General features: G+C 40.5%; 1 protein-coding gene across 1 annotated transcript in view; it reads left to right on the top strand.

Moving 5' to 3' along the window:
* The window catches only part of LOC147693218 (NACHT, LRR and PYD domains-containing protein 3-like), a 1,290,712-nt gene extending 1,278,247 nt beyond the window's left edge, over positions 1–12,465 (top strand). The window contains exon 21 of the mRNA XM_086933611.1: positions 12,024–12,465. Within this exon, the coding sequence (XP_086789737.1) occupies positions 12,024–12,465 (442 nt within the window). The remainder of the gene's footprint in view (positions 1–12,023) is intronic.
* The last annotated feature ends 790 nt before the right edge of the window (positions 12,466–13,255 follow it).

Raw genomic sequence — 13,255 nt, 5'->3', positions numbered from 1 at the left:
ACAGTGTACTTGGACAGCAGAGCTGCTGTGGTTCACGGTGTGTTTAGACAGTAGAGCTGCTGAGGGTCATGGTGTGCTTAGACAGCAGTGCTGCTGAGGTTCACAGTATGCTTATACAACAGTGCTGCCGAGGTTTACTATGTGCTTTGATTGCAGAGCTTCTGAGGTTCACAGTGTGCTTAGGCAGCAGAGCTGCTGAGGTTCACAGTGTGCTTAGACAGCAGAGCTGCTGAGTTTTATGGTGTGCTTAGACAGTAGAGCTGCTGAGGTTCACTCTGTGCTTAGACAGCAGAGCTGCTGAGGTTCACGGTGTGGCTAAACAGCAGAGCAACTGAGGTTCATGGTGTGCTTAGACAGCAGTGCAGCTGAGGTTCACAATGTGCTTGGACAGCAGCGTTGCTGAGATTTACCTTGTGTTTAGACAGCAGAGCAGCTGAGGTTTATGGTGTGCTTATAGAGCAGTGCTGGTGAGGTTCACAGTGTGCTTAGATAGCAGCGCTGCTGAAACTCCCTCTATGCTTAGACAGCAGCGCTGCTGAGGTTCACAACAATGCTGCCGAAGTTCACGGTGTGCTTAGACTGCAGGGCTGCTGAGGTTCACAGTGTGCTTAGCTTGCAGACCCGCTGAGGTTGACAGAGTGCTTAGACAGCAGAGCTGCTGAGGTTCACAATGTGCTTAGCATGGAGAGCTGCTGAGGTTCACAGTGTGCTTAGACTGCAGAGCTGCTGAGGTTCACGGTGTGCTTAGACAGCAGAGCTGCTGTGGTTCATAGTGTGCTTAGCTTGCAGAGATGCTGAGGTTTATGGTGTGCATAGACAGCAGAGCTACTGAGGTTAACTCTGTGCTTAGACAGCAAAGCTGCTGAGTTTCATGTGTGCTTAGACAGCAGTGCGGCTGAGGTTCACAGTGTACTTGGACAGCAGAGCTGCTGAGGTTCACGGTGTGTTTAGACAGTAGAGCTGCTTTGGGTCATGGTGTGCTTAGACAGCAGTGCTGCTGAGGTTCACAGTGTGCTTAGATACCAGCACTGCTGAGGCTTGTTATGTGCTTAGACAGCAGTGCTGCTGAGGTTCGCAGTATACTTATACAACAGTGCTGCCGAGGTTCACTATGTGCTTTGACTGCAGAGCTGCTGAGGTTCAGAGTGTTCTTAGGCAGCAGAGCTGCTGAGGTGCACAGTGTGTTTAGACAGCAGAGCTGCTGAGGTTCATGGTGTGCTTAGACAGGAATGCTGCTGGGGCTCCCTCTGTGCTTAGACAGCAGCACTGCTGAAGTTCGCAGTATGCTTAAACAACAGTGCTGCCGAGGTTCACTGTGTGATTAGACTGCAGAGCTGCTGAGTTTCATGGCGTGCTTAGACAGCAGAGATGCTGAGGTTCACAGTGTGCTTAGCATGCAGAGATACTGAGTTTCACAGTGTGCTTATACTGCAGAGCTGCTGAGGTTCAAGGTGTGCTTAGACAGGAGAGCTGCTGAGGTGTACATTGTGCTTAGCTTGCAGAGCTTCTGAGGTTCACAGTGTGCTTAGACTGCAGAGCTGCTGAAATTCAAGGTGTGGTTAGACTGCAGAGCGTCTGAGGTTCACAGTGTGCTTAGCTTGCAGAGCTTCTGAGGTTCACAGTGTGCTTAGACAGCAGAGCTGCTGAGGTTCATGGTGTGCTTAGGCAGCAGAGCTGCTGAGGTTCATGGTGTGCTTAAACAGCAGAGCTGCTGAAGTTCATGGTGTGCTTAGGGAGCAGACCTGGTGAGGTTCACAGTGTGTTTAGATAGCAGCGCTGCTTAGACTCCCTCTATGCTTAGACAGCAGCGCTGCTGAGGTTCGCAGTATGCTTAAACAACAATGCTGCAGAGGTTCTCTGTGTGCTTAGACTGCAGAGCTGTTGAGGTTCACAGTGTGTTTAGCCTGCAGACCTGCTGAGGTTGACAGAGTGCTTAGACAGCAGAGCTGCTGAGGTTCACAGTGTGCTTAGCATGAAGAGATGCTGAGGACAACAGTGTGCTTAGCTTGCAGAGCTGCTGAGGTTCATAGTGTGCTTAGACTGCAGAGCTGCTGAGGTTCACGGTGTGGTTAGGCTGCAGAGTGGCTGAGGTTCATGCTGTGCTCTGACAGCAGTGCTGCTGAGGTTCACAGTGTGCTTAGATAGCAGCGCTGCTGAGACTCCCTCTATGCTTAGACAGCAGCGCTGCTGAGGTTCACAGTATGCTTAAACAACAATGCTGCCGAGGTTCACGGTGTGCTTAGACTGCAGAGCTGCTGAGGTTCACAGTGTGCTTAGCTTGCAGACCCGCTGAGGTTGACAGACTGCTTAGACAGCAGAGCTGCTGAGGTTCACAGTGTGCTTAGCATGCAGAGCTGCTGAGGTTCACAGTGTGCTTATACTGCAGAGCTGCTGAGGTTCACGGTGTGCTTAGACAACAGAGCTGCTGTGGTTCATAGTGTGCTTAGCTTGCAGAGATGCTGAGGTTCATGGTGTGCTTAGACAGTAGAGATGCTGAGTTTCATGGTGTGCATAGACAGCAGAGCTGCTGAGGTTCACTCTGTGCTTAGACAGCAGAGCTGCTGAGTTTCATGTGTGCTTAGGCAACAGTGCGGCCGAGGTTCACAGTGTACTTGGACAGCAGAGCTGCAGAGGTTCACCGTGTGTTTAGACAGCAGAGCTGCTGTGGTTCACAGTGTGCTTAGCTTGCAGAGCTGCTGAGGTTCACAGTGTGCTTAGATTGCAGAGCTGCTGAGGTTCACGGTGTGCATAAACAGCAGAGCTGCTGTGGTTCACAGTGTGCTAAGCTTGCAGAGCTACTGAGGTTCATGGTGTGCTTAGACAGTAGAGATGCTGAGGTTCATGGTGTGCATAGACAGCAGAGCTGCTGAGGTACACTCTGTGCTTAGACAGCAGAGCTGCTGAGTTTCATGTGTGCTTAGACAGCAGTGCAGCTGAGGTTCACAGTGTATTTGGACAGCAGAGTTGCTGAGGATCACGGTGTGTTTAGACAGCAGAACTGCTGAGGTTCACGGTGTGCTTAGGCAGCAGAGCTGCTGAGTTTCATGTGTGCTTAGACAGCAGTGCAGCTGAGGTTCACAGTGTATTTGGACAGCAGAGCTGCTGAGGATCACGGTGTGTTTAGACAGCAGAACTGCTGAGGTTCGCGGTGTGCTTAGGCAGCAGAGCTACTGAGGTTCATGGTGTGCTTAGACAGTGGAGATGCTGAGGTTCATGGTGTGCATAGACAGCAGAGCTGCTGAGGTACACTCTGTGCTTAGACAGCAGAGCTGCTGAGTTTCATGTGTGCTTAGACTGTGTTGGACTTGGCCCTTCTAGCAGGTTCACCCCTAGACTTTTTGCTTGTAATGGTGACCTGGTGATGGTGATTTTTGGGTTCTGCGCACTTTCACTGTGTCCCAGTGGAAAGTGCGTGCGCACTCTGAGTGCATGTGATGAGATAGGCCTGCCCTCCCATAGGAATGCATGGGGAATGTCTGTGTCCCTGGTAGTTCCTTATGTGTGAGGTGTACAGGTTCGAACTTGATATGTGCGAACTCGTGAGAGTGAATGCTTCGCAATGATGTATGTGGCATGAGTGTGTCTTGTGTACTAATGCCACTTCTAGGACTTGCTAAGTGTGTTGTACATACGTTACGTGCTCAGTAGTATCCTCAGGATAACAGTATTAAATCAAAATAGTAAATGTATTACTGGAAGGAGAAAAAAGAACAAATAGAGAAAAGTTGTATTGTGGCACAAAGTTTTTTACTGCAACAAAATTGGGGAAATGAATACAAATAAATTAATTTGATGAAGAAGTCATGAACAGAGGTAAACAATGTTTTTTTCTACAGTTCATAACTAAACACATCAACTCCAGATAATAAACGACACAACCTAAATTAATTATTAAAAAATGGTTGTGAGTTAGTGAAAAAACAACGTTAAAGGAGATAATGGAGTGTCGACATTTTGGTCTAGAGGGCAGTCCTCAAATAGACCATCATCAGAACGATATTCTTTCTATGCAGAAAAGACTTCCTATATAAACAAATAAATTTGTATTATAAACAAAGATCTCTGAATCAATTATTAAAATACATTTAAAGGCATATAACCTCTATGTGTCTAACAAATTTATAGTATCTATTTGATATCAAATTCTTCTCATGAGACTACTCCTTCCTAGTAATCACTGAGAAGTAATTATAAAAAGACATGGGTCAATATGACTCAATGGGTATCAACATATTAATTTCATGATACATTTGGAAAAATCCATAAAGATAAAAAGAAATTGACAATTGTGGCAACATCCACATAGATAATGGAAAACATTCACCAATTTCTAAACAGATATAGGCAAAGTCATTATATTCTGCTTTTTTTAAAATGAAAAACATTTCTAATCATAAAACAAAGTTTACACTATTCATGCAGGATAAAAAACACACAAGAGTTAAAACATTGAACTCAATACATTATATCCTGGTAATATTTATACATTCTACAGGACAGAAATCAGTGTGATTAATTTGTCACCTTGAATTTCCAACTGAATGCCGAATGAACACGGAAACAGCAAATGGCGTGGAGAACTGTATCAACCACGAAGTAAAAGACTAGGGGATAAAGAGTTAGAGCTCGTGTTAGATACAGGTGGGCAAACAGATATCTGATGGTCTAATTATATAGCCAGATGCATACCTGGGATGTAAGAAACTAGGGCCACAAACGTTAGCCGGATTTCGATTTGTTGATCAATCAGATGGAGGGTGACATCCCGATATTCTGTAGAAAATTAAAATATTATAACCTGGCTGGTCCGCAAGATGTTAAACTAAATATAATGCGAATCTTCAAGGAGAGCTATTCCGTGATTAAGTGAGACTGAAAAAATATTACAGAATACAGTCTCAGGAAATTATTAAACCAGCTGAATGGAATAGGCTAATTTTTAGAATAACTTGCACCGTGGTCTGTGTGACATTGCCGATTTGTGTCATATGACACGATTGGCCCTGTGTGGCATTAACGATTTGTATCTCAGAAAACTGTAACTTTAATAGTTAATTAAACTACTCTTTGGAGATACGTAAACATGAATGTCAAAGTGTGAATAACAACAACAGAGAAATCATATGTTGGACCACCCTTGGTCTGGTACAAGAAAGCAAAACTAATCGTCCGATAAATGAGTCAATAATATGTGGTTTAAGACTATTTAAGAATTGTCAACGAAGACAAGCTTAATGCATCTATTTGAAAAAAGGAAAGAGGGGCGTGGGGGGGAAGGAGAGGGGGAGGAAAGGAGACTGATCGGAGCATCTACTTACTTCAAACAAAAGTTCTAGCGGCATACAATGTATCTTCGTTTGTTTGTCGGAAACGCCGACTGAACTGAGATCAGAGGGTTTTAAACTTGTTACCCGGAAGTGAACCGGTGTTGGGTCACATATTTGCTCGCAGTAATTACAAACAAACCCTTTTTGGTTTATGCAGCTCATCTTGAATTGGTGTGTTTAATAAAGTTAAAACATCGAAACAAGATCTGGCAGCAAAGATTATTTGTCGACATTAATTTAACCACGGTGAAACCTTAGTTTCTCTTCCGTGAACGAAAAAGTGCGGTTGCCATCTTGGATCGGGAAAGAATACTACTAAACAAGTCACTGCAATGGTTTTTGGACAAGTTAAAAAATATCGTAACTTATGCAAATGATAGGCTCACAGATGATATAAATCACAGATTATGAAAGGCATCTGTTTTCAAATGAAGCAGTCAATTAATTAAGATATCTTCTTCGAAATAGCAGATAATTAAGATATCTTCTTCGAGGTAGCAGATACATCAAAAAGTGAATGGTATGAAGTTTGAAAATAACCTATGATAAAAAATTGCTTATCTGTAGGGTCTCCCATACTACTATTTTTGTATGAAACAACATGGTCTGTAAGGTTATTGAAAGGCATTCTAGGAGAATTCATTGTGACAAAGCAACCAAAAACAATTATATCACAGATATGTGAGCAGACTTTACTAGATCACTGCATCTATCTTCATTGTTGGCAGATTACACGTATTTGTCATTCTTGAAAGATATTAGTAAAAAAGTCAAATATGACAAAGCAACAAATAACATTTATATCACAAAAGTGCAAATAGTCATTACTATTTCTCTATAAAGTGTGGCTGACTACATCTATCTTCTATGTTGGCAACCCTCAAGTTCTCAGAAAAAAGGGGGGGATGTTTCTAACCCATCGAGTTTTATTAGAGGCAGGCTAGAGCATGCCATTCTGTGCAAGAGTTGAGACCATATTTCACTGAGTCTGCCAAACAGATCCAGCGTTGCTCTTTTAGGGTTAATAAATGGTCCACATTGGATTGTCTGATTGTGGGTTTAATAACCTCTACCACATACCAGTGAAGATCATTTTCACTGTGTTTTTTTCGCAGAATAGTGGTCAACCAATGGGGCATTTTCAGTCTGACAGCGAATTCGAGATTGATGCTGCAGAATTCTTTTTTTAATTGGCTGTGTGGTCTTGCCAAAATATTTAAGTCTGCAGGGACATTCTATGCAATACACAACATTAGTTGTGTTGCAATTTGAGAAGCTTTTTAGTAGAAAGTTCTTATTATTTAGATTGAATTGTCTGATGTTAGCCGGTGTGGAACAGGCTACACAATGATTGCATTTGAAATGTCCTTTTAATGGACTGAGTTGTCTCATGTTGTCCACTAAATCACTTTCTTTGCTTTTATAGGCATGAACTAGTCTATCTCTAAGATTTCTGCCTCTTTTGAAGGCAAACATTGGTTTTTCAACCAATTCTGGTAGATCAGAGAGAAGAGACAAGTTTTTTGAAATCACTTTTTTGATTGAGTTACTTGATGTGCCAAACGTTGTAAAACAAACCAGTTAGGTTCAGTGGTTTTTTCTTTGACTTGTAAAAGTAGGTCACGGTTGTTGTACCATGCCCGCTTTAATGAGCGTTTCAGTAACCTATTTGTGTACCCACGCGAGAGTAGCTTCAATTTGAGTATTTGTGCTTCCCTAAAATAGTCAACTCGCCTGCTGCAATTTCTACACAGGCGTAGAAATTGGCCAAACGGTAACCCATCCCGGAGGGCTTGAGGGTGACAACTGTTATACTTTAAAAGAGTGTTTTTGGCTGTTAGTTTAGTGAATAAGGTAGTGTATAAGGTTTTGTCCTCATTGACTTTATTAGAAATATCTAGAAAGTCAATGCTCTGGTTGTTAGAGACCAAAGTGAATTGCAGATTAGAATTTTTAGAGTTGATCCAATCATGAAATCCGGTAAGTTCAGAAGAACTCAGGTGCCAAATGAAGGAGATGTCATCTATGTAACGCAGCCAACAACTAAGATGGGCTGCGAAAGGATTGTTTGTATCATAGATGAAGCGATCTTCAAAGTTCAATACATAGATATTAGCTATGTCGGGCGCAAAAACTGCGCCCATGGCAACTTCTTTTAGTTGTTTGTAAAAGGTTTTATAGTAAATGAAAAAGTTCTCACAGAGAGGGATTCGTAGACAGTCAATGATGAATTCTGACGGAACATGATGGGGTCTAGGTCTATTATCAAGCAATGATAGTAAAATAGTCAGCACCTCCTCTTGTGGAATATTGGTGTATAAACTTTCAATGTCCATGGACACTAAAAGTTCTACCTCACTATCAAAGGGAATATTTTCTACATTATTAATGACTGCCATCGTGTCTCTGATATAGTTCTTATTTTCCGTCGCAAAGGGGCGGATGAAGAAATCTGTATACTGTGCCAGGGGCTTAAGGATGGAATTGCACCCTGACACAATAGGACGTCCCGGAGGATTGGTTTAATTTTTATGAATTTTGGGCAATATGTAAATTGCTAGAACCGTGGGAGCTTTATTGATGAGGAACGCTGCTTCTTTTACACTCAACCAGCCTCCATTGATGCCTTCCATTGTTAGGTCACGAATTTGTTTCTCAAGTTTTGTAGTTGGATTGCCTGGTAACCTTTTATTGTTTGACACCACTGATAGTTGTTTTTGTAGTTCAAGGTTGTAGGCTTTCTCATCCCAGAGTACTATCCCACCGCCTTTATCAGCCGGTTTAAAGATAGTATCTGGGAGGGATTGTAGATGGAAAAGTGCCTGTTGTTGTGCTTTAGTCAAATTATAAGGAACCCATTTAGGTTGTTTCAATAGATGTTTTATCTGTGTCATTACCACATTTTCAAAGGTGATGATTTCCTTAGCCACCATATTGTTGGCTGGGAAAAAGATCGATGACGGACGTAACCCAGTCACATCAACCGGCAAAATGGAAGCTCTATTGGAAAATAAAATTTTGAGACGGACAGCTCTGAAGAACTTATAAAGTTCCAACTTGGTAGAGAACAATTCATTTTTAAATGTTGGAACAAATGACAGGCCCTGTGATAAGACTGATACTTCATCGGCTGATAAGAGGTGTGTAGAAAGATTGAAAATTGGTACACTTACATTATTTTCTACCACTCGTAATATTGGTTCCTCGTTCGTCTGAACCCAGGGGTACCATGAGCATTGACTTTCTAGATATTTCTATTAAAGTCAATGAGGACAACACCTTATACACTACCTTATTCACTAAACCAACCGCCAAAAACACTCTTTTAAAATATAACAGTTGTCACCCTCAAGCCCTCCGTGATGGGTTACCGTTTGGCCAATTTCTACGCCTGCGTAGAAATTGCAGCAAGCGAGTTGACTATTTTAGGGAAGCACAAATACTCAAATTGAAGCTACTCTCGCGTGGGTACACAAATAGGTTACTGAAACGCTCATTAAAGCGGGCATGGTACAACAACCGTGACCTACTTTTACAAGTCAAAGAAAAAACCACTTAACCTAAACTGGTTTGTGTTACAACGTTTGGCACATCAAGTAACTCAATCAAAAAAGTGATTTAAAAAAACTGGTCTCTTCTCTCAGATCTACCAGAATTGGTTGAAAAACCAATGTTTACCTTCAAAAGAGGCAGATATCTTAGAGATAGACTAATTCATGCCTATAAAAACAAAGAAAGTGATTTAGTGGACAACATGAGACAACTCAGTCCATTAAAAGGACATTTCAAATGCAATCATTGTGTAGCCTGTTCCACCATGGCTAACATCAGACAATTCAATCTAAATAATAAGAACTTTCTACTAAAGAGCTTCTGAAATTGCAACACAACTAATGTTGTGTATTGCATAGAATGTCCCTGCGGACTTAGATATTTTGGCAAGACCACACAGCCAATTAAAAAAGAGAATTCTGCAGCATCAGTCTCGAATTCGCTGTCAGACTGAAAATGCCCCATTGGTTGACCACTATTCTGCGAAAAAAACACAGTGAAAATGATCTTCACTGGTATGTGGTAGAGGTTATTAAACCCACAATCAGACAATCCAATGTGGACCATTTATTAACCCTAAAAGAGCAACGCTGGATCTGTTTGGCAGACTCAGTGAAATATGGTCTCAACTCTTGCACAGAATGGCATGCTCTAGCCTGCCTCTAATAAAACTCGATGGGTTAGAAACATCCCCCCCTTTTTTCTGAGAACTTGAGGGTTGCCAACATAGAAGATAGATGTAGTCAGCCACACTTTATAGAGAAATAGTAATGACTATTTGCACTTTTGTGATATAAATGGTATTTGTTGCGTTGTCATATTTGACTTTTTTACTAATATCTTTCAAGAATGACAAATACGTGTAATCTGCCAACAATGAAGATAGATGCAGTGATCTAGTAAAGTCTGCTCACATATCTGTGATATAATTGTTTTTGGTTGCTTTGTCACAACGAATTCTCCTAGAATGCCTTTCAATAACCTTACAGACCATGATGTTTCATACAAAAATAGTAGTATGGGAGACCCTACAGATAAGCAATTTTTTATCATAGGTTATTTTCAACCTTCATACCATTCACTTTTTGATGTATCTGCTACCTCGAAGAAGATATCTTAATTATCTGCTATTTCGAAGAAAATATCTTAATTAATTGACTGCTTCATTTGAAGACAGATGCCTTTCATAATCTGTGATTTATATCATCCGTGATCCTATCATTTGCATAAGTTACGATATTTTTTAACTTGTCCGAAAACCATTGCAGTGACTTGTTTAGTAGTATTCTTTCCCTATCCAAGATGGCAACCGCACTTTTTTCGTTCACGGAAGAGAAACTAAGGTTTCACCGTGGTTAAATTAATGTCGACAAATAATGTTTGCTGCCAGATCTTGTTTCGATGTTTTAACTTTATTAAACACACCAATTCAAGATGAGCCGCATAAACCAAAAAGGGTTTGTTTGCAATTACTGCGAGCAAATATGTGACCCAACACCGGTTCACTTCCGGGTAACAAGTTTAAAACCCTCTGATCTCAGTTCAGTCGGCGTTTCCGACGAACAAACGAAGCATTATATTTAGTTTAACATCTTGCGGACCAGCCAGGTTATAATATTTTAATTTTCTACAGAATATCGGGATGTCACCCTCCATCTGATTGATCAACAAATCGAAATCCGGCTAACGTTTGTGGCCCGAGTTTCTTAAATCCGAGGTATGCATCTGGCTATATAATTAGACCATCAGATATCTTTTTGCCCACCTGTATCTAACACGAGCTCTAACACTTTATCCCCTAGTCTTTTACTTCGTGGTTGATACAGTTCTCCACACCATTTGCTGTTTCTGTGTTCATTCGGCATTCAGTTGGAAATTCAAGGTGACAAATTAATCACACTGATTGCTGTCCTGTAGAATGTATAAATATTACCAGGATATAATGTATTGAGTTCAATGTTTTAACTCTTGTGTGTTTTTTATCCTGCATGAATAGTGCAAACTTTGTTTTATGAATAATAATGTTTTTCATTTAAAAAAAAAAGCTGAATATAATGACTTTGCCTATATCTGTTTAGAAATTGGTGAATGTTTTCCATTATCTATGTGGATGTTGCCACAATTGTCAATTTCTTTTTATCTTTATGGATTTTTCCAAATGTATCATGAAATTAATATGTTGATACCCATTGAGTCATATTGACTCATGTCTTTTTATAATTACTTCTCAGTGATTACTAGGAAGGAGTAGTCTCATGAGAAGAATTTGATATCAAATAGATACTATAAATTTGTTAGACACATAGAGGTTATATGCCTTTTTTAAATGTATTTTAATAATTGATTCAGAGATCTTTGTTTATAATACAAATTTATTTGTTTATATAGGGAGTCTTTTCTGCATAGAAAGAATATCGTCCTGATGATGGTCTATTTGACGACTGCCCTCTAGACCGAAACGTTGACACTCCATCATCTCCTTTAATGTTGTTTTGTCACTAACTCACAACCATTTTTTATTAATTAATTTAGGTTGCGTGGGTTATTATCTGGAGTTGATGTGTTTAGTTATGAACTGTAGAAAAAAACATTGTTTACCTCTGTTCATGACTTCTTGCTCAAATTAATTTGTTTGTATTCATCTCCCCAATTTTGTTGCAGTAAAAAACTTTGTGCCACAATACAACTTTTTCTCTATGTGTTCTTTTTTCTCCTTCCAGTAATACATTACTATTTTGATTTAATACTGTTATCCTGAGGATACTACTGAGCACGTTACGTATGTACAACTCACTTAACAAATCTAACCTCTTTTAAACAAGTCCCTTGTAGCTTATTTTGACTTGAATTACAAAGTGCCCAAGCCTACAAGGGTTTATTGGGTTTCCCCTGCCTATAACAGTATATTTGTGCAGATTTCAATCTGCTGAGGGTCACTTTTTCATAAGTGGTTATCTGTTAGAGAGATTTGTTGTTCTTCTCCATTTCTCTATTCTATCTGAACTCGGCTATTTACATGTCTGAAGCCGAGACTTTGTCTTACACAGATGAATACATCTTAAAAATTTCAGCAGGACCTTCACTTTTGGGAACCAAAGGGCCAGTTATTCCTTTACTTTAATCTGACCTCAACCAATTGGAAAGATTGCGTAAGAAACTGGTACACACTGAATTGCATGCCAAATTTCTTACTGATTGTTTAAACGCCAACATCATTCCTACTGGTTTACAGATCAGAAATATTCCAATCATTTTCACAGAAGACGAAGACTTTAAGCTACATTTTAGCTTATCCTCAAATAAATGCTCACGCACCTGGATGGTGCTGAGTATTGAAACGGCCCTTAAACACATCAAAAGTCTCATCAAAGACATTGAAGCATTAGAATTAAAATTCAACTCTGATTCTACTATTGTGAATGCCAAGGCTCTTTTGGATAAAATAGCTACCACCATCAAAGACTTTGAAAGTTTCAATTCACAAAAGAAAACATATAAACTACAGTTGGACATCAAGAGATATAATAAAGAAAGGACCTACCCTTATCTCAACAAAGATTTTTATCAATCACAAGGGCAAACATAGGGTCCCTTCCGTGGCCAACAAAAGAGGGTCACCTTCTCAGGCACTGACTCAGACTCGGAGAACGAATCAGCCTCACTTTACCAACAAAGAGGCGGACAGGAACAACCATCGACTTCTAGACAGTCTTTTTTAGGACAGGGCCACAGAGGACAAGGCCAGCCAATACGAGGCCAACAGAAACAACCACGCAGAGGATGGGGGCGCAACAACTATACCCCTGGGTTCAGACGAACGAGGAACCAATATTACGAGTGGTAGAAAATAATGTAAGTGTACCAATTTTCAATCTTTCTACACACCTCTTATCAGCCGATGAAGTAGCAGTCTTATCACAGGGCCTGTCATTTGTTCCAACATTTAAAAATGAATTGTTCTCTACCAAGTTGGAACTTTATAAGTTCTTCAGAGCTGTCCGTCTCAAAAATTTCTTTTCCAAGAGAGCTTCCATTTTGCCGGTTGATGTGACTGGGTTACGTCCGTCATCGACCTTTTTCCCAGCCAACAATATGGTGGCTAAGGAAATCATCACCTTTGAAAATGTGGTAATGACACAGATAGAACATCTATTGAAACAGCCTAAATGGGTTCCTTATAATTTGACTAAAGCACAACAACAGGCACTTTTCCATCTACAATCCCTCCCAGATACTATCTTTAAACCGGCTGATAAAGGCGGTGGGATAGTACTCTGGGATGAGAAAGCCTACAACCATGAACTACAAAAACAACTATCAGTGGTGTCAAACTATAAAAGGTTACCAGGCAATCCAACTACAAAACTTGAGAAACA

The sequence above is a fragment of the Lissotriton vulgaris genome, chromosome 8 (genome assembly GCF_964263255.1).
Source record: "Lissotriton vulgaris chromosome 8, aLisVul1.2, whole genome shotgun sequence".
Lineage (NCBI taxonomy): Eukaryota > Metazoa > Chordata > Amphibia > Caudata > Salamandridae > Lissotriton > Lissotriton vulgaris.
Note: the sequence above shows the minus strand (reverse complement) of the source record. Positions and strands in the feature narration are given on the sequence as shown.